The following is a 22,733-nucleotide window of genomic DNA, read 5'->3' as shown; positions in this document are numbered from 1 at the left end:
GGTAAAACCAGCCCTGGCCTTTTTGTTGACACAGGACAGGGAGAGAAGCAGCCCATCCCATCAAAGCATCCGCTCTCACAGTGGAGGGGTGGGTGGCTGCATTGCTCCGGTCTGTGATGGCTTACGTATTCTTTCTTGTCTTGTGTGTTGTTTAGGGTGCCAGTGTTTACATTCTGAATTACCTAATGTACATCTTGTGGGCATTGCTGTTTGCATTTTTGGCAATCTCTCTGGTGCGCATATTTGCCCCATATGATGGCGGCTCTGGTATACCAGAGGTGAGTGGCGGCAGAATTTCTTTTGTGCCAATAATAATAGCAAATACTTATGTAGCACTTATGTGCCAAGCACAGGTCCAAGCATTTGATGTCTGTTAACTCATTTACTCCTCACAGTGAGCCTGTGAGGAAGGTACTGTTACTCTTCATTAGATAGTTGAGGAAACTGAAGCACAGAGAGGTTAAGTAATGTGCCTAAAACTACCAAATCTGTAAGCCAGTTGTTGAAGCCAACAGTCGAGCTCCAGGATTTATACTCTTACCTACTGTACTCTATTGTTACTCAAATGATTAATCTTTGACTTTGTAAATTAGGCATAACTCTTAAGTCTGTAGAATCAGAGTTCATTAAGCATACATAGAAATGTGACACTGTATATTTTGTAAGTGCATCTTTGGTGTAATGTAAAAAAGGGCAGTAGTGGAGATACGTTGCTGAGAAAGTTTACTGATGATTAAACTCACTTGCTATGTTTAGTGTAAAGGTAATAGCAATCTTTGAAAAACCTACTTCCACATTCAGTGCATGCACTGTGAATGTACTTCTGTGGATTTAGAGTTATTACAGTGTTTAGCACTTTTATACAACCAAAGTTTGGGGGAAGTGACATTATCAATCAAGGCAAATGCCTAAATCCAACGTTAAACCTAGAAGGATCTACTGAGTCAAATAATGATAATTGAGCTAATTTGTGAGAGGCCCAGACAGTAAAGAATTTAACCAGAATTAATTTTATAAGTTCTTATGTTATCTCTATCATCAGTGCAATTCATTTCTTCTTTAAATTTTTGCTTTAGCAATACACATAACCAGTGGAGATATGGAGTTTGAAGTTGTAGTTATGTATTGATTATGGCAATAGACTCTTGTTGTTCCCTGCTCCCTTTGGTAATGCCTCCTAACACTCATGTTGGGCTCCCATGTGACACCTTTTGGCCTATGGGTCTTGACAAGCATCCATGCATTGGGGCTTGCCCTCCTGCTGCCCTTGGAACCTGAAATCACCTTATGAATACCTCGGATGACCTCCTGGAGGACAACCGATCCTGTGGAGAGAGACCCCAGTCATCCTAGCAATGTCATTCATGGTTTCCAGATGTGTGAAGAAGCCTAGGCAAAAGTAGCCAAGTCTGACCCAAACTGAAAAGGCTGGCCAGCTGACTGTGGTCCAAACTGTTAACTTAGAGTATCATGAGCTAAATAAATCATTTCTGTTTTAAGCTACTAAGTTTTGGATTTGTTTGTTATGTAGCTAAAACCAACTGATTTATGTGGTACCACAAAAATTATACAAATTTAGGCAAACTATCATATTGTTGAAAAATAGTTAACTGGATCAGTATAATACTGAACAATCAACTGAACAAATGATATTATAGAATTATTATTTTCCTAAGAAGACAGAAGATGGTATAGCATTAGAGTTAGAAATTCATTCTAAGCAATAAAAGAAAACATGCCTGGATTTTGGTCAATTGGAAGAACAAAGCTAAGAAAACTTGCATAAGTGTCTTTGATGGTGAATCTTGTGACTGGAATAAACAGATATCCAAGTCAAAATGGAGATTTGTCATCAGAAAACCAAAGATGAGTATAACAAGGTTCCTCAACTAAAAGATCAAAGATGAAACACACAAAGAATTACCAGGAGAGTCTTGCAAAACTGGACTCAACATATCATTCATTTTGTTATATAGCATTAGACACATGGAGGAAAAGAAAAATAAAAAATTAGTATGAATCTGATGACTCTAAAAGTAAAATACTATTGGGATTCTTTTATTCCTCCTGTACACTTCATGTATGTGAGAAATTTCATTTGCAAAGAAGACTAAAAAGAGAAGGAAGATACTGGAAAACTCAGACCTTCTCACCTCCAAGATTCTTCCCTAGGGGAAAGAAGAAAGAAATGAAGAGGAGGAAAAAAAATGATGCCCCAAAAAGCTAAACTTATTGCCTTTCCTTGATTCATACAATACTTTTTTCTGACATTTCAGGCATGTGGACTCTATTGATAGAAATGCTGAAGTGAAAGAACTTGATCTGTATTTACCTTCTTTACTTTATTTACCTGCTTTTGAAAAGAAGATGTAAGCACTCGGTTTTGAGGCCAACTTTCAGATAACTCAAGAGAAATGAGGGAGCTGTAAAAGGAGAATGGGGATGCATATTTACCTAGACCAGGAATCAACAAGCATTTTTTGTAAAGGGCCAAATAGTAAATATTTTAGCTTTCGTGGGACATATGGTCTGTGTTGTAACTACTCAACTGTTCCATTGTAGTGTGAAAATAGCCATGGGCAGTATATAATTAGTGAGTACGGCTATGTTCCGTAACTTTATTTATGAGCTCTGAAATTATATTTCACACAATTTTCATATGTCAGAAAATATACTTCTTGTGTTTTCCTTCCAACTATTTAAACATAGAAAAACAATGTTTAGCAGCAGGTTATAAAACAATGGTTTGTACAAAAACAAATGGCTGGCTAAATTTGGGTCACAGGCCATAGTTTGTTAATTCTTGACTCAGGCAAATTTAGAGCTTGAAAACTGAGCTTGGAGGACAAGATTCAGTCTCCAGATGTAGGTGTGCTGGTTGACCTCAATATTCTGAAAAGCCGTTGAATTATCTGGCAAAAAATAAACATCTAAGGATTTAGTGAAAACTATTTCCAGCTTTTTACTAAATAGGAAAATGTGAAAGCCCTGGACCCCATCCTTATAGTGCAAAAATTGCCTAGTAGACAAATATTTACTTTCTGTTGTTCACAGCACTAGCCTGGCCACCTTCTTTGCTTATGTACATGTCTGGCTCTGAAGGCTTTTGAGTCTTCAAACTTACAGCTTGGGTTTACATTGTTGTTTTATATTATTAGAATTTGGTAAATACTATTTTATTCCAAGGGTGGTGAGTAGTTTTATCATGTGAGTAATGGAAGGTTTTTAAAAAAATTTTTTTTAAACAGTCATTCATTCAGCACCCATTGCTTTGTGCCATTTTCTGGATCTATAGGATTGAATAATACATAGGTCACATCCACAAGGAGCTCATTACAGTGGGGCAGTCAAATTAACCAAAAACCAATTGCAATAACTTATCATAAGAGGTCTCACAACATCTAGTATCTCTTTTCATAGAGAACTGCAGTGGTCCAGGCAGTCCACAAAAAGAGCTGGAATAATTAAAAGATTGTCAAAAGAAAAACTCAACATGGTCATATTTCAGTGAAGATAGAAAAAAAAAATGTCCTAGTATGTCACTGCTGAATTTTGGATGGTTTATATTGATTTATTGCATCAGGAACCTGAAAAGCAAGCTGAATCATCATCCTACTTTTTAAATACTGTCAGTTCTGATACACTGCAATATGTTCTTTCTTAAAAATCACCATGTTATGCAAAATGGTGTGTTACAAACCACAGGGTCACTGGGAAAATGGAACTAAAGAAACAATACTTAAAACTTTGACAGTGATACATCTAAAACATGTAAGAACCAAATAAAAAGAGTAGCAAAGTTTTATACTTAAATGTTAAATGGTTAAGAAAAGCACAAGCAACAAAAGCAAAACAACCAGTGAGTCTACATCATATTAAAAAGCTCTGCACAGCAAAAGAAAATGCCAAGTGAGTGAAAGACAACATGTGGAATGGGAGAACATATTTGCAAACCATTTATCTGAAAAGGGGTTAATATTCAAATATATAAGGAACTCCTATATTTTGAATTTCTGCAACTCAGTAACAAGAACCAGCCCCCACCCCCGCAAAATCAGACAACAAAACAAAACAAAATCAAATAACCCTATTAAAAAATGGACAAAGGAACTGAATAGACATTTTTCCCAAGAAGACATACAAAAGGCCAACAGGTACATGAAAAGGTGCTCAGCATCACTAATCATCAGGGAAATGTAAATCAAAACCACAGTAAGATATCACCTCACACCTGTCAGAATGGCTATCAAGAAGACAAAAGATAAGTGTTGGTGAGGATATGGAGAAAAGGAAATACTTGTGCACTGTTGGTGAGAATGTAAGTTGGTGCAGCCATTATGGAAAATAGTATAGAAATTCCTCAAAAATTAAAAGTTGAATTACCAAATATGATCCAGAAATCCCACTCTTGGGTATATATATCCAAAAGCAATGAAAACAGGATCTCAGTGAGATATCTGCACTCCCATATTCATTACAGCATTTTTCAAAATGGCCAACGTATGGAAACAACCTAATCTCCTGTCAATGAGTGAATGGATACAGAAGATGTATATGAAATACATACACATACAAGAGAGTATTATTTAGCCTTAAAAAGGAGGGAAATCCTATTACTTGTGACAACATAGATGAACCGTGAGGGCATTAGGTTAAGTGAAATCAGCCAGTCACAGAAGGACAAATACTGCAAGATCTTACTTATATGCAGAATCTAAAATAGTCAAATTCATAGAAACAGAGAGTAGAATTATGGTTGCCAGGGGTTGGAGGCAGGGGAAAATTGGAGTTGTTGTTCAATTGGTATAAAGTTTCAGTTATATAAGATGAATAAGTTCTGGACTTCTGCTGTACAGCATAGTGCATATAGCCTACGATACTATATTGTGCACTTAAAAATTTGTTGAAGATAAATCTAATGTTAAGTATTCTTACTACAAAATAAATAAATAAATAAATAAATAAATAAATAAATAAATAAATAAATAAAACAAAGCGGAACAAAACCCAAAGAGGGGACACAAGGAAACTTTTGGAGGTGTTGTATATGTCTGTTAGCTTGATTGTGGTGATAATATTACAGATATATGCATATGTCCAAACTCATAAAATTGTATTCATTAAATTTATGCAGTTTTAAAATATCAACTATACCTCAAGAAAACTGTTTAAAAAAGAAATACATGAATGCTACATTAAGTGTGGTGATTCACATTGAAAAACACCTGAAATTTACTGTGGAAGTGGGTATCAGACAGGTTATAACTTGTGTATTATTGTGCAGTAATAGAAAGAGAATTATCTAAAATTGGAGGGGAAGTTGATGTGGGTGGATGTGACTCCTAACACATATGTGAACTGGTAGATGTTTGAGACGTGCATGTATATGTTTTGTGTATTAATATGCAGCTTGATTCACCTAGGTGCAATTTTCTACGTTCACCTAGTGTTTAGCATAAGATGATGATGCAAAATTTGCTGTATTCTCAAACTGTTCCCTAATGTATCAATCACATTAGAACTAATTTGTGTTTTCCAAACTGGCCTTATAGCTGAGTTGACTGTATTTTATTTGCTATCTGAAGCCTAAAGAACAGATCATTGTTGGCTTCTCAGTTTATGATCCCACTGCCTAATAGTGGGTCTTTTGACTCAAGTCTTTCAAAAGTAAAGAAATGGCCAATGGAGAATGACAGAAAATTTAAAGCATCACTAAAAAACATGGTGGGCAATTTCATCTTCCCCTCCAAAGAATCAAATGCATGACTCAGCTTTTGATCGTTATAGAGGGGGGGAAGTTTGAATATGAGCTGGATTTTGGAGGGGCTGGCTGAACTTTTTCTTCTTCTGGTGTGGTCATCCTTATCCGTGACAGCTGAAATTAAAGGAATGAAATACTTAGTTAAACATTAAATTTCTTTTATGACAAAGTACAAGGAATACATTATAATGGATGCAACTCCAAAAAGAAGGATTAAGTGAAAAAAAAAAGTCAAAAAAGAATGTGTAATGTGTAATTCTACTTATATTAGTCCAAAGAAGTGGGGGAAAGAGAAATGTTCCATTGGTGAAGGAAACTAAGGTACCTATGCTTTCAAAGGTACCCACTCTTCTGTTTCTTAAGCTTGGTTGTGGGTAGATGGGTGCTCGTTTTATTAATATTCTTTAAGTTACATGTAAGTATGTAATATACATATTCCTCCATTTATAGAAGAGTTTACAATAATCTTTTAAACTATATTATGTCAAAATGGAGGTTTCGTAACTAAATTTGTTTGTTAGGACTCAGCAGTAGCAGTTTCTACTATTATTGTAGTAGAATTCAAAAATCTATTAAGAATTTAATTTAATTCTAAATTCTTAAATTAAGGAAGAATTACTACCCCAGTTGTTGGAAAGAGGGAGAGTATAAAATAACATAATTAATGAATAAAAATAATCTTCTCCTTGTCAAAACCTTACTAAACATATAAACTTACTTCACTTCAACTAAAATGTTGAACTTTCTCCATTTCAGCAAAGAGACTAACTGACCTATTTTCAAGACAAATTCATCATCACCTAAGGCAATCTGCTGTAAGCTGTTGTATGATGTGCACTATAAGAACGAACTGAATACAATGCACTGATGCATATTGTAAAACATGCTGATTCTCACTATCATTTGCTTCTGAAAAATTATGATTACTTAGAATGAAAATTATTTTGGAAACATTTTTTAAAATGAAATTTTAGAGAAAAAAATTCTGTATTTTTTAGATAAGGTTGTCCCTCTTTCTACTTCTGTTTGCTTTATAAAGTAGAACCATTATCACCTGTGTAAGAAGTGGTATGCTTTTAGAGCTTACCTTGACTTGATGTTTCAGTTTATTATGAAGTGTTAACACTGTTACAGCTATCCTATTTACTTCATATTAGCTGAAATGAAAATTTCTCTAGAAGATTTCAACAGCATATTTGCTGTTGGAAGAAGAAAGAATGAGACAACTTGAAAATATGTCTATTGAAATCACCCAGGCTGAGGAACAGAAAGATACCTGGGTTTTAAAAAATGAGCCTAAGAGAGCTGTTTGACTTCATCAGGCATACTCACATACGCATAATTGGATCTCCAGGGGGAAAGGAGAGAGAGAAAGCGTAAGACAGAATATTTGAAGAAATAATCACTGAAAACTTCCCGAATTTGAAGAAAGACATAAATCTATATATCCAAAAACTTAACAAAGTCCAAACAGTATAAACTCAAAGAAATCCACCTGGATACATATTATAATCAACTTTTCAAGAGAAAAAGACAAAAGGTTAATCTTGAAAGCTGCAAGAGACAGGTGAGCTATATAAAAGTGATTCTAAAAATGTTTAATAACTGAATTCTGGTCAAAAACCATGGAACCCAGAAGACAGAGGGATGATATAGTTAAAATGCTGAAAGAAAAGAAACCATCAACTAGAAATTCTATAGCCAGAAAAATTGTTCTTTGAAGAGGAAATTAAGACATTGAGAAATCGAGAAATGTCTCAATTGACATTTTACTGTATTTGCTCTGTTGTGTACCTAGTCAGATGTCCAACTCTTTTTCATGGATAATGTTCAATTGTCAAAGTTAACATTTAAAATCAAAAGGAATGTTTCTGCTCAACACAATAAATGGTAATGTGAACAGGAGAAAACCATAAATAAAATGGGATTTAGGTTATTATTTATCCTGTCCTTATTATGATGTCTTATTATGCTATGAACTAATATCTGCAACATATTGGTCTTTTTTAAAGGTTTCTGTTAATATAATATAAAATATATGAATATTTTGTAACATAATACAAAACTTCATAATATAAAATTATAGCCAAAAAAACCCCTAAAGTAGCCCTTTCTCAGTATATAGTCATGTGTTGCTTAATCTCGGGATTACTAGACATGTGCTATAGGGTACTAATCTTATGGCACCACTGTCGTCGATGCAGTCCATCGTTGACCAAAATGTTGTTATGAGGCACATAACTGTAATTTAGTGAATGCAGTGCAAAGGCGTTAGTGATTTTCCTCGCCATGACATTGAAGCAGCTCACTCCCCCTCGTTCTCCGTCCTCTGTTTCAGATAAAGACCATTTTGAGCGGCTTTATCATCAGGGGCTACTTGGGGAAGTGGACCCTGCTGATCAAGACTGTCACTCTGGTGCTGGTAGTGTCCTTGGGCCTGAGCCTTGGGAAAGAACAGCCGCTGGTGCACGTGGCTTGTTGCTGTGGCAACTTCTTCAGCAGCCTCTTCTCCAAGTACAGCAAGAACGAGGGCAAGAGGTGTGAGGTGAGCACGCTGAGCTTCCATCTGCAGTGCAGGTCTCTTCCAGAAGCCCCACTCCGGTCTCACCTGCACAAGCTTGTCATCACGAAGGGCCCGGGGGCTTACATAGGACTCTCTGCCTTGCAGGTGCTTTCGGCTGCAGCTGCTGCCGGAGTCTCTGTTGCCTTTGGTGCTCCAATCGGGGGCGTGCTCTTCAGTCTAGAAGAGGTGAGAAAGGGCAGCTGAGGGAATGCGTGGTTTGGAGGACTGAGGAGTATGTGGATGGTTAGCACAGCAGTGGGCCTCCCTCTCCAGGCCTTTGAGGATTAGAGCCACTGGAGTATTGAGCAAGAGCCCTGCAGCTCATTAAGGAGTCACAATTTTCGCTGACAAATATCTGTTTTCAAGTACAGTTATGCATCATGTTACCACAGGGACACGCATTCTGAGAAATGTGTTGTTAGGCAATTTCATTGTTGTGTGAACATCATAACATGCACGTACACAAACCTGGATGGTGTAGCCTACTACACACCTAGGCTTATGGTACTAATCTTATAGGACCACTACCGTATATGCAATCTGTTGTTGACATGTGGTGTGTGACTGTATTGTTTTACAAATTGCCAATGTAATATTTTTTTTAAAGATTTACAGTCTTCTCTCTCTTTCTCATAACCAATTTAATTAAGCATTTTTGTTTTTGGCAACCCCAGTGGATCCATTCCAGGGGTTGGCAGACGTTTTCTGTAAAGGGCCAGACAGTAAACATTTTAGGCTTTGTGGGTCTCATGGCCTCTGTCACAACTACTCTATTCCGACCTTGAGCGGGGAAAGGCGCCACAGACAACGCGCACGTGAACAGGCATGGCTGCCTAACTTTCCTCATGGACGCTGAAGTTTGAATTTTATATAATTTTCACGTCACAAAATATTGTTGTTCTTTTGAATATTTCACATGCCAGAAAATACACTTTTTAACCATTCTTAACTCATGTGCCATACAAATATATTTGCTGGGCCAGGATTTTCCAACCCTTGATCTATTCTGTTGTCTGTCAAATCAAATCCAGAGGTTTATTTCCTTTTAGGAGGGTCTCTGTGCCGTAAACAGAATTATCATTAAATATTTTCATTTCTCTTAAAAAAATAGTTCTAATACACCTTGACTAGTCTCCACTGCACCTTTAGACCCAGAGTCATTTAAGTATCTTTGTTGGTGCATTTTTGTCATACCTAAGCCTAGACTGAGGAGGTGAGTGCTGCCCATCTTTGGTCTGGGTGCGACTTGCACTCCAAGCATCCGTGGGTGGCTGCTGGTCAGTGGGGTCCTGGGCAGCTGTTTCTTTGGCCAGTCGCTAATTTCCTACTTGTTCGTCCCAGGTCAGTTACTACTTTCCCTTGAAGACCTTGTGGAGGTCCTTTTTCGCGGCCCTGGTGGCGGCCTTCACGCTGCGCTCCATCAATCCCTTTGGGAACAGCCACCTTGTTCTCTTTTACGTGGAATATCACACGCCCTGGTACATGGCCGAACTCTTCCCCTTCTTCCTGCTTGGGGTCTTTGGGGGCTTGTGGGGAACCCTCTTCATCCGCTGCAACATCGCCTGGTGCAGGAGGCGCAAAACCACCAAGCTGGGCAAGTACCCGGTGCTGGAGGTCATCGTGGTGACCGCCATCACCGCCATCATCGCCTACCCCAATCCCTACACGCGCCGGAGCACGAGCGAGCTCATTTCTGAGCTGTTCAATGACTGCGGGGCCCTCGAGTCCTCCCAGCTCTGTGACTACGTCAACGACCCCAACATGACGCGGCCTGTGGACGACATCCCGGACCGGCCGGCCGGGTTCGGGGTTTACACCGCCATGTGGCAGCTGGCCCTGGCGCTGATCTTCAAAATCGTCATTACCATATTTACCTTTGGCATGAAGGTAAGTGGAGGGGAAGGAGGATGTGGGGGCAACCCACGTCCTTCTGGGGATGGCACCCTACTTACCAAAAAAAAATTGCCATGGGTGGAAAAGGAGACCTGGCCTGTATTCAGTGTTCTCTTGTGTCAAGCATTTGACATTCTTTTAATCAAGAAGAAACTAAGCTTTTGATAAACAATAAGCCTATGAAATAGAGATTTTCATCCCATTTTACAAGTGAAGAAGCTAAGGCTCAGAGTACATCATTCCTATAGAGGCATGTACAGCTTGGTGAACTTTCACAAAACACACACGCTTGTGTAACCAGCACCCAGGACAAGAAGCAGAACCTTCCAGAACCCCCGTTGTATTTGTTACTATTACTTTCTGTGTGGTATTTCTATGATTTTTTTTTTCTCTTAAAAAAGTCTAAGAAACAGTGAATACGAGTTTACACTTGGGTGTATAATGGCCAAACACAATCCTGAATTTTTACCCTAAGAACAAGGACTTTATTAAAACAGCTGACTGTCTCTGATTCATCAGCTCCTAGTGGAGGGATTTGTTGTCGTGTCTGAGGAAGGCTCTAGCAGCATCTTCTGTGCCTGCTGGCAGAAGTCTACTTTGAAGTTACAGGAGATTAAATGACTGTGGGACAAGGGGCAGCTCAGATAGGAGACATTTCCTCAGGGATGTCCCAAACTCTAGAAATCACACTCAAGGGTCCAAACTTTCCTGGAATTTGGTTAAAGATCCACTGCCATCCTCAGATTGATGAGAGTCTGGGGTGGGCATCACTGCAGCTCCCCCTCAGGATCACGGTCACGTGACATCTCCATGAACACGGAGAGTCAGGTGTGTTCTGTAGCACATGTCTAATCACTAGATACATAAAAATGTATTTCCATACAGCAAAATATAAAACACACTATTACCAACATCTTTTAGTTCACATTAGTATATTTCTTCGCTGCCTCTAACCTGGCTTGAAAATATCCAGACTGCTTTTTGGAAACTGTACCTTGTTAGGAAGAGGGAAGTGCCTCAGCTCTCTCTGACAGATGTTTGGCTACCGTGATTCAAGGCACAGCAAGCTCATGAGAAGCTGTTTGGAAGATGCAGGGTACCTGCCCTGATGCTTTCAGCTTCTTTATTTTACCTGTGAACAGTCACAGGGCCTTCTGTTCCATTTTCATGCTGTGCTTGAGATTTAATTTTAAAAGCTAATTTGAATGATGTACAAGGGGAGAGAGAATTGGTGAATATCTCAAGAGACAGATGCTCACTTTGAATGTTATTTGCAATGGGGCTTATCTTTCTTTAGTCTGTAGCAGGCAAACCAGGGCAGCTTTCGAAGGAAAGGAAATGAAAGTGTAAAATTGCATTCTCTCCAAGTCACAGTAGATATGACTGCCTAAGAACAGGAAATCACTTGTCCCACCTTGTCCCAGATGACCTATTTCTTTTTTCTGGGCAAGATTTGTCCTGAGCTGACATCTATTGGCAACCTTCCTCTCTCCATTTTTATTTCCTTCCCAAAGTCCCAGTACATAGTTGTATATTCCAGTTGTAAATCCTTCTAGTTCTTCTATGTGAGCTGCTGCCACAGTATGGTCACTGACAGATGACTGGTGTGGTTCCGCGACTGAGAACTGAACTCGGGCCTCTGAAGCGGTGAGCACTGAACTTTAACCATTAGGCCATGAAGGCTGTCCCCCACCTGGCCTGTTTTGAGGCACAGCACCTCCTTTGAAGACTGAAGCAAAATGCAAGCTTGTCGAGAAGGGACCATGTGTACTGTGGGTGGAGAAGTGGGAACTTGAACTCCTTTCTTCATGCTTCTTTTCCCTCTGTGTTCCCTGGAAATCCCATCAGGCCTCTTCATCCCCAGCATGGCTGTGGTAGCGATGGCAGGCAGGATTGTGGGAATTGGCGTGGAACAACTGGCTTACCATCACCATGACTGGATCATCATCAGGAACTGGTGCAAGCCTGAAGTAGACTGTGTCACCCCAGGACTTTATGTAATGGTGGGAGCTGCAGCCTGCTTAGGTATAGCATGTATATGTGTGTGTCTATATATGTAGGTAGAATATAATATGTATTGTGTGTTAACAGAAGGTTCTTCAGCATCTAGTCATTCAGGAATCCAGGCTGATGGAATGTCTACCATCTTGAAGCTGTGTCATCTAGAACAGTGGTTTTCACCTAGGGGTGATTTTGCCCCCATTTTATCCCCCCCCCATGCATTTGGCAATGTTTGCATTTTTGATTGTCACAGATAGGGTAGCGGAAAGTGCTACTGGCATCTAGTGGATTGGGATCAAGGACACTGCAAATCATCTAGCAAAGCAGAGGGCATGTTCTATGCTTCCTAAAAGAGAATTATCCAAACTGAAATATCAGTAGTGCTAAGATTGGGAAGTCTTGATTTAAGCTTGTTGGAAAATTAAGAGTTGGTATGGATTCTCCCCTGAATACCAAGAGACACAAGGACAAGTCCCTCTCTTGTCAACAGACCCTAAGAATCCCTACAATTTTTCCATCTTATGGGCTGCTGGTAGACAGTCATACTTGCTGAGGCAGAAACCTCACATAGCCCACATAGCATCCACTCATTAAAAAGCAGCGCGTGTAGTCCTGGGTAAATATACAGCCCAGTTGTCCCTTGCTGGAGAAGAGCCCCCCAGTCAGATGTGACTTATGGATGCCTGATGCACAGCTGTGTTTCACAGAGCCTGACCTGTGTTCCAGAAGTCCAAGCATGGACAACCTGTAGGACTGTCTCCTTAGAATAGGTGTCAGGAGAGTTTATAGCCAGCTCCTCAGTTTCTACAATTCATGCCCTCTTGAGTGTCTGGAGTTGAGTTTCAGAATTTCACTCCTCTCTTTGGTGACAGGTGGAGTTACCAGGATGACAGTGTTGTTGTTGGTCATCATGTTTGAATTAACTGGTGGTCTGGAGTATGTTGTGCCCTGATAGAGGCAGCTGTAACCTTTGGGAAGGAAGGCATCTATGAGGCCCACATCCACTTAAATGTGTACCCACTTCTGGATGTGAAGGATGAGTTCACCCATCGCATGCTGACCACCAATGTCATGCCTCAGCGGCAAGGAGAGCCACCGGTGTCCATGCTCACCAGGACAGCATGACCGTCGAGGATGTAGAGATGCTCATCAAGGAGACCAAATACAACGGCTTCCCCATGGTGATCTCCAGGACTCCTAGCTTGGGTCTGGAATGGCCTGGGCCAAACCTCATTGGGTTTTCCCAGAGGAGGGAACTGATTCTTGCAATAAGTAAGTAAAGAGAGGGAAGCTAACATTTTTCTTAGAGATGCATGGCAGCTTTTGTACCCCCCAAATTCTCAAAAACATTAGAGAAAGTGTGCAAAGGTTGGAGGGCGTTAAGCCAGGAGCTCTCACACTTTAATGTATATTCATGTCACCTAAGTTAAAATCTGGTTAAGTTTCTGATTCAGTAGGTCTGGGGTGGTGTCCAAGAGTCTGTATTTCTCCTAAGCTCCCCATAAATGCTGATGCTGCTTGTCCCCAAGTCAGACTATGAGGAATAATGTCTTGGGAGAGGCTTTTTTGGCTGGAGAATGACCACCATGTTTGCCAGCAGCAGCCTGGGCCCCACTCTTGGTAGGTGGCAATTGCTGCCACTGCTACTTTTTGGGAATTGTTGGGTGAAGCTGGGAAGTAAGAGATGGGAGAGCTTGAAATGGCGTGGACCAAGCACGTCTCAGAGACAGACCATCAGGCAGGCTTACCAGCTTAGATTGTGAGTTCTTTGCTGCAGATACCTCCCCAGTCCCTGCACAAGGCTTTTGCTTCACTTTATGACATTTATATCTAATTCCACCAGGTGGAGGCCCCTGATAGTTAACAAGTAGATGTCAAGTCAGTTCCATGCTTCTCTTCCTTCTGTGCTAAGTGAAATCAGCTGGGTCAAGGGGCAGGCTGAGGGGTGTCCCAAAGACAGCTGGCTGCAGGTCCCCATCAGCCTGGGGATGACTGTGTGGGAAGGGGAGTTGGAGGTAAAATGATTCCAAAAGGCGGCAAGGGCCAGAAACCTGGGTGTGAGTCGTTGGAGGCCCAGGCAAGGAGGACCTGTGAACCTCAGAGGGCTTGCTCCCAGTAGAGCACAGACAGGGACCAGCAGAGTCCCTCTGTGATGCACAGCAAATACAAACGCGATCCTACTCAGCATCCCTGCTCCTGTGATTTGTACACCATCCCAGCATCTCATGGTAGGCTGCGGCCCTGGCTGATGTGTGCACTTTTGGTATATACCCTATCTTCCCAAGTATTTATGATGTTTTCCAGTGAGACTTGCCTGGTTATGATTGTGGAATGCTCTACTGGGAAGACATCTTCACAAGACAACCCTCTGCTTATATCTGCCATTTGTTAACTATTTCTAAGGCTCTCCCTTTGAATTTCTAAAGCTGCTTCCCAATGTTAAAAAATAGCTTAAAATAGCTTCGTAAATACCTTTATCCAAGACTTTTTCAAAATAAAGATTCAGAGAGGACTCAGTGGGAAACTTTAAAGATGATTAAAGGAATTGAAAGTAAGAGTTAACAGAGAAGAGTTAAAAAAACTCACATTTTTTCACTACTAGTGTATTTTTCAGCAAGTGGAAGATGCTTAATTGCATAAAGAGATCTACATCAGGACTGAACAGGAAGATAAGTGTCAGATCTGTTGGAAGAGCTATTGGGAAATAAATTTGTGTCAGAGCAGGTTGTAATTACGTAATAGGCCATGGAGACTAGTGGTGTCATTTACTTCTTTCTGCTGAGGATGTGAAAGCCTATATGCAGATGGACTTCTCTATGTCTTAGTGAACTGTAACTTGTCATAAAATAATCTTCTTTTTCTTCTAAATAGTCTTTACCTTTTTATAATGCCATTTGTGCACTGACCACTACTGTGATTTCTTCCAATTTGCAGTGTTAACCTTCGTGGTTAATTATGTAGGTGTTTTATGAAAGCATTTTAAATTAATGGGAGGATAGACTATCACATCCTTAAAAACATAATTACTCTAAAATAGAGTTTCTCCGTCATGGCACTATTACCATGTGGCTATTGTGAGGAGTGTGCTGCCCTCTGCACTGTGTGATGTTGCGTAGCATCTCTGGTCTCTACCCACCCGATGTCAGTAGCACTCTCTTCCCAGTGGTAACAATCAATAATGTCTCCAGATAAGCAAAATATCCCTGAGGGTGGGGGCAAAATTGCTCCCAGTTGAAAACCATTGCTCTAAAGCCATTGTAATAGCTTACTGGGTTTGTGATTATTTCCAGTCTTTTAAATTTCCTGGGCTATCATAGTTTGTGAAATTCATTTTACCAACACTGTCTTAATTACCCTCTCTGAACATGGCATTATGATCATATTGCTGCTAGAGACTGGAACGTCTAGTTGAATAACCTTAGCAGGTACTCATAAAATGTGCATAATTTTTCAGGAGTTGTGGTCACTGATACTAGTTCTGGTAGAATATATAACAAACCTCCTATGTTAAAGACAGTTTTAAAAACAGTTTAACTACTTGGTTAATATTTAATGCATTTTCTTCTTGCCTTTTAGGTCTTTTACACATGTAGATGTTGGGCTGTCTTTTTTTGTTTGTTTTTTTTTGAACACAGGCTCTCATGAGTCCCTTGGGGCCTAAGAGTCTATACTCTCAAAGCACTGGATTGTCTCCTGGGTGAGGAATTGGTTATTTCATACAGGAAATATTTCTTGTGCTCTGTGCCAGTACTATCCTAGATGTTAGGAGTACCAGAATAACAGTAGTCAATTGCTGACTTCTGTGAACTAACATGCTCTGGTTTATTGCAGGCATTTTCATGATGATGAAAATTTCTTGTCCAAACTGGAAGTAAATGGTTCATCCTAGCAGAGAGACATGAAGAGCTTTCTTGCTGGTTTTTCTTCCATTCACCAGTTGCCAGTTTTCCATTCAAGTACTCTATTGCAATGAGTGGCCTTCGAGGAGGCATCTGGAATTTTTTTTTTGAAAGAACGATATAGATGAATAGTACTCTTCGAGAAGCCAAAAAATATGTTACAGAAACCAGGATCCATTTTAAGGCAAACCTAGCTGTTCATTTTTCTGAATATTTCCTGTGAATTAAAACAAGATTAAAATTTTTTCAGAAGGAAAATTGCCTTGGAGATATATATTGAGACTGATGGATTTATTTCATATAGCACTATATTAAGCTGTATTTATAATGAGTTCCTGTTAGCATATTTTACTTCAGCTCTATCACATGATATTCTCTGTAGACAAAAATTGGCTAATTGTTTAGCAATGTTAATATCTTTCTTTGAGAAATTCACAAAAGAGAGGCGATTCAAGGTGGGGGGAAATGTACTTTTTTCTAGATTATTTCTTTGGTTCCATGGGTTGTATTTGGATTTGAGCTGCATTTCTGGGCTGTGAGCCTGGGATGGTTCTATTGGTTTCTTGTTCCTTTCAGGATTCATAATGCCGTTTGGGCAAATTATAAGTTAATTAGTAAAAAACAATGTACTAAGGTCATGGGGCAACTATGTGAAGTTTCTTGCCATGTCAAATGTCAGTCCGTGAGGAAAGCAGTAGTGGAGGGCCCTGGGCCTCTGGGTGTCCTGCAGTCCAGGGGGAAGCAGTGCATTCCCCCAAAGGAGCCATCCTGGTCAGGACCACCTTTTATAGCACTGGATCGTCCCCTAGGAGAAGAGTTGGTTATAGACTGGCAGTTTAAAGACTGGCAATGAACGATTGGGTCACAGCAGGGGAACTTGTGCACAGCATTAGCTTGAGAGAGATGCCAGTTTGACAGATGTTTGGCTGAATCCCCTCGTTAGGAATGTGGAGTTTGCCCTCTGAACCCCTTTTCTGTGGGATGCTAGGATGCGGGTGGAGGGAAGATGTGTGTTCCTGAGGGTATGGGGTGGTGGGAGTTGGTAAGCAAGAGATTTTTGTGTGGCTTATTGTTCCTGCTCCCCCATCCTAGAGAACGCCAGACAGAGGCAGGAGGGCATCCTGAGCAATTCCATCATGTACTTCACGGAGGAGACCCCTGAGCTGCCGGCCAACAGCCCACACCCCCTGAAGCTGTGGTGCGTCCAAAACCTCAGCCCTTTCATGGTCATGCACCACACCCCCATGGAGACGGTGGTGGACATCTTCCGGAAACTGGGGCTGCGGCAGTGCCTGGTGACACGGAGTGAGTGAGTGGCTGCACAGGTGTTGACGGGGTGTGTACTGTGGCCAGACTCTGGCAGAACAAGATGAACGAGACACAGTCTCAGTCCTTCGGGGACTCGTGGTCGGCTGGGGTGGACCAGTACTTGGTAGGGGGTGTCAGAAGCTGTGGCGAGAGCATTGAGAAGGAAATGACCGGGACCTTTGGGAACTGAGCGCAGGGGCAGCCAGTGCAACCTGGGAAGGTGGAGATGCTTCCAGGTGGGGCTGCTGTCTGGCCCAAGGGCTGAAGGTTGAGTCAAAAGGGGATGAGCCAAAGGAGAAGCACTTGGGGCTGCTTTTCTGCCATCCAAGTGGTACCTGGCCCAGGGAGAAGTTGCAGCCTCCTCGGCTATAATGTGACATAATGCGTTCCTCAAAATCACAGCACTATGGAAAAATGACCAATGGAAATTACAGGGCTTATGATAAAAACAGGTCTAGGCACAGACCACTCAAAAACTTCATCAGTGACACATTAAAAAAAAAGAGATGGGAATCTAATAAAAATGGTAATATCTTTTTACACACATTAAATGGTTAAGAAATACATAAATACTACAATAATGTCCCTTTACCTTGAAGTTTCTCTTGTAGAAGTGGGCATCAAGAAGGGTTGCAGCTGTGAGTTATTTTGAATAGATGTGTGACTGCTGGCATACACATGAACTGAAGTAGCTTATGGATGTATGAGGAGTGTGCACATGTGTGTGTTACTTTTGGGCCACTGGATTTAGTTGGGTGTAGTTTTGTGTGTTCAGAAATTATACATAAGCAAATGTTAAATTTATATTATGCTTAAATTTTCCCTTAATTATATTAATTTGGTTGGGACAAATTCAGATTTTCAAAACAAATGTTATCACTGTTGTCATGACTCCATGGTATCGCCTTGGCCACAGCAAGATAGTTTTGCGTTGTTTTATCACAAGACAGGAAACCAGCAATGCAAAGAATACATACCAAATCAAAAGACTATAACAGTGTGAGAGGTGCAACAACCTGAGGGTCATTCTTTTGGCTTAGAGGTATGTGCTGAGCTTGAGTAGAGGAAGGATTTGGCTCAGTCGGGGTAGCCTGAAACCTGGGTGTGTTTGCCTGTATTTTATTCTTTTATAGGTGGAAGCTATGAGGTGGGGTATGGGTTGTGGGGACACTGGCACTCCGTATAGTTTAGGCCTTTATAGAATCCAGAAGCTTAACTGTCTAACATAGGTTACATTTCCAGAACCAGCACACTTTGGTTTAACCTAGCAGTTCTCAACAAAGGTGTTTTTATCCCCTGTAGTAATGTCTAGAGACATTTTTGGTTGTCATACCTGTGGCACTACTGACATACAGTAGGTAGAGGCCAAGGATGCTGCTAAATATCCTTTAGTGCATAGGACAGCCCCCCATGACAAGGAATTACTTGGTTCCCAAAGTCAATAATGCCCAGCATGAGAAACCTTGCACTGGATGTCCATGAATAGCCAAGTGAACAATCTTGTATTCATTTGACTTTCTTCCTGCTGTCCTGGTAGCAGGGACATATGACTTTGCAAGGGAGACATTTGCACATTGACTCAGAGAGCTGCTAGCAGACAGGACAAGTGTCATCCTCAGCTCCAACTGCAGCTAGTGAGTATCTTGCACATGGGGAGAGGTTATCAATAAAGAACAAATAAGTCGTTGAGGCTAGAGGTCATTTCTGCTGGTGATTTTTAGAGGAATGTGGTGGTTCTCAAACTTCAGTGTGTGTCAGAATCCCCCAGAGGATTAAACCTCCAGGTTATACCTGGAGGGTGTTCCCTACCCAGTTCCTGAGCCCTCAGGTCTGGGAAGGGCCAGAGAATGTATATTTCTAACCAATTCCCAGGTGCTGCTGCTGGTTGGGGGACTCCACTTTGCAAAACATTGAAGCCTATTTATGTACTTGAATTTCCAGCACTCAACATAAATACCACTGTGATCGCCAAGTTGTTTCAAGTGGATAGCAGTTTTTTTCCTTTGAAACAATAATCCAATGTCAGTTATCATTGGAATCACCACCTCTGGCAGGAAATTCTGCCATTAACGCCCACTCACACCTCATGGAACCCCATGAGGTTTTCCTGTGACAATCTCAATGTGGAAATTGGCTCCGAATGTTCTGTGAGAAAACAAAATCACACTCTCTCTCTCGCTCTACATATTTTAAACAAACAGATGCTGATATGTTAGTGCTGGCCAGGGATCCTCGTCTGAGGGCCTTTCATCTCCTCGGGCTTTCAGCCAGGGCAGGCACGTCTCAAGCCAGCTGGCTTGTTTGATGTATTCCATCGCCACGTGCCTTCCCTGCCCAGGGCCGAGAGCCCCTGCTCATTCTGTTGACCTGCATCTTCTGCAGGATTTCTCAGGGACTGGGGTCCACGGTAATCATGAAACCAGACCAGGAACCAGAGAAGTCATTGTCCCCATAATACTGGAGTCTAGGAAGCCTTCAGTGGCTAAAAGTGAATTTGGGTGGGATTTGCCCCGTAGAGGATCTAGAAAGGAATAGTGAGCAGAGGAGATGGTGTCAGCTTTCCCCAAGCCCTGCTAGGTGAGGGAGCTTGGATGACGCAGCCTTCTTGGAAGAATCCAGCTACTCTAATCTGAATTATATTTTATTCTCTTTTTTTAAAAATAAAGTTAATTTTTTAGAGCAGTTTTAGGTTCACAACAAAATTGAGTGTAAGGTACAAGATCTGAAATGTCTGTTGCCCTGATAGATGCACAGCCACTCCAATATCAACATCCCCCACCACAGTGATGCTTTTGTTACAATCCATGAACCTAAGTCCATAGTTTACATTAGAACTCACTCTTCATGTTGTATGTTCTACTGGCGTGGACAAATGTGTAATGATGTGTGTGTCCACCGTTATGGTATCCCACAGAGTATTTTCACAGCCCTAAAAATCCTCTATCCTCCCTCTACTCATCCTTCTCCACTTTTCTTCTCCCTGACTTCTGGTAACCACTGAGCTTTTTACTGTCTCCATAGTCTTGCCTTTTCCTGAATATCATAGAGCTGGAATCATACAGTATGCAGCCTTTTCAGATTAATATTTTTCACTTAATAATATGCATTTGAGGTTCTTCCATGTCTCTCCAAGTCTTGATGGTTAGTTTCCTTTTAGTGCTAAATAATATTCCATTGTCTGGGTTTACTACACTTTATTTATCTGTTCACCTACTGAAAGACATCTTTAATGCTACCAGGTTTTGTCAATTATGAATCAAGTTGCTATAAACATCCATGTGCAGGTTTTTGTGTGGACATAAGTTTTTAATTCCTTTGCGTAAAGACCAAGGAGTACAATTGCCAGATTATATGGAAAGACTGTAATAAATTTTGTAAGAAACCACCAAACTGTATTTCAATATGGCTGTGGTATTTTGCATTCCCACCAGCAGTGAATGAGAGTTCCTGTTGCTCCACATCCTCACCAGCGTTTGGTGGTGTCAGTGTTCCTGATTTTGGCCATTCTAATAGGTGCATAGCAGTATCTCATTTTTGTTATAATTTGCATTTGCATGATGATATATTATGTGTAGCATCTTTTCATGTACTTATTTACCACATATAATACCTTCTTTGGTGAGGTGTCTGCTAAGTTCTTTGACCCATTTTTCCTTCTGATTTTTGTTTTCTTACTGTTGAGCTCAAGGCATTCCTTGTATATCTTGGATAACAGTCCTTTATCAGATAAATCTCTTGCAAATATCTTCTCCCAGTCTGTGGCTTATCTTGGCAAGCGGTGCTGAGGCAGTGACCCATATAAGATAGAGGAAGATGGGAGGATGTTAGCTCAGGGCTGATCTTCCTCACACACTCCCACAAAAGTTTTTGTTCTTTTTGATTCTATTGTAAATGGAATTGTTTTCTGTTCAGATTGTTCTTGCCTAATGTATAGATATTCAACTGAATTTTTGTGTGTTTGCTGTGCTGAATTACCTCATTAATTCTAATATATTCAATGGAGTCTTAGGAGTTTCTATGTATAAGATCATGTGCATCAGAAAATAAATAATTTTACTTCTTCCTTTCCAACTAAGATGCCTTTTATTTTATTTTTTTCCCTATACTGCTGTCTAGAACTTTCAGTTCTATGTTGAATAGAACAGGTGAAAGTAGGCATCCTTGTTTTGTTCCTGATCTTAGGTTACAAGTTTTTAGTCTTTTATCTTTAGTATGAGTATTATGTTAATACAGGTTTAAATGTGGCTTTTATTGGGTTGAGGAAATTTCCTTTTATTTTTATTTTATTGAGTGTTCCTATCTTAAAAAGTGTTGGATTTTGTCAAATGCTTTCTCTGTATCAGTTGAGATGGTCATATGTTTTCCCCCTTCATTCTATTAGTGTTGTGTTTTTACATTGAATGATTTTCATACCTTGAACCATCTTTTCATTGTAGGAATAAATCCCATTTTTCATAGTTTATAATCCTTTTAATATGCTGTTGAATTTGCTAGCATTTTGTTGACGATTTTGCATCTGTATTCATAAATATATTCCTCTAGTTTTCTTGTAGTGTTTTTGTTGCCTTTGATTTCAGAGTAATTCTAGCCTCATAGAATGAGTGAGGAAGTCTTCCTTCTTGGTGTAATTTTTTGGAAGAGTTTGAGAGAAGTTAGTGTTAATTCATCTTTAAATGTTTTGTTGAATTGACCAGTTAAGCCATACTGCCCTGGATTTCCATTTTTTTAGAGGTTTTTGATTACTGATTCAATCTGCTTACTTGTTATAGGCCTATTTAGATTTTTTTTTCTTTTGTCAATTTTGGTAGATTTCTAGGAATTTGTCCATTTCATCCAATTTATCCAATTTTTTGGCAGTCATCTAGTATTCTCTTATAAATTTATTTTTGTAAAACTGGTAGTAATGCTCACTTTCATTTCTCATTTTAGGAATTGAAATCTGCTCTTTTATCTTGTTAGTCATGCTTAAGTTATGTCAATTTCTGTTGAGGTTTTGGAAGAACCAACTCTTAGTTTTATTGATTTTTCTCTATTGTCTTCTATCCTTTTTTTTTAAATAATTTTATTTATTTATTTTTCCCCCAAAGCCCCAGTAGATAGTTGTATGTCAAAGCTGCACATCCTTCTAGTTGCTGTATGCGGGACGTGGCCTCAGCATGGCCTGAGAAGCTATACGTTGGTGCGCGCCCGGGATCCGAACCCTGGGCTGCCAGCAGCAGGGCGTGCGTACTTAAGCACTAAGCCACGGCGCCGGCCCATATTGTCTTCTATTCTTTACTTTTAAAATCTCCATTCCAATCTTCATTAT

At 40.3% G+C, this 22,733-nt stretch overlaps 1 protein-coding gene across 1 annotated transcript in view; it reads left to right on the top strand.

Moving 5' to 3' along the window:
- Positions 1 to 22,733, top strand: part of LOC147911646 (H(+)/Cl(-) exchange transporter 4-like) — a 58,908-nt gene that overhangs the window by 25,617 nt on the left and 10,558 nt on the right. Inside the window, 10 exon segments of the mRNA XM_087427835.1 lie at positions 156 to 278; positions 8,100 to 8,306; positions 8,430 to 8,510; positions 9,666 to 10,209; positions 12,054 to 12,242; positions 13,091 to 13,165; positions 13,168 to 13,326; positions 13,329 to 13,490; positions 17,210 to 17,422; positions 18,573 to 18,577. Of these exon segments, the coding sequence (XP_087283961.1) occupies positions 156 to 278; positions 8,100 to 8,306; positions 8,430 to 8,510; positions 9,666 to 10,209; positions 12,054 to 12,242; positions 13,091 to 13,165; positions 13,168 to 13,326; positions 13,329 to 13,490; positions 17,210 to 17,422; positions 18,573 to 18,577 (1,758 nt within the window).

Source organism: Ceratotherium simum, chromosome Y (assembly GCF_057802395.1).
Source record: "Ceratotherium simum simum isolate JZ-2026a chromosome Y, ASM5780239v1, whole genome shotgun sequence".
Lineage (NCBI taxonomy): Eukaryota > Metazoa > Chordata > Mammalia > Perissodactyla > Rhinocerotidae > Ceratotherium > Ceratotherium simum.
The sequence above is the reverse complement of the archived record's forward strand: the minus strand, read 5'-3'. Positions and strand labels throughout refer to the sequence as shown.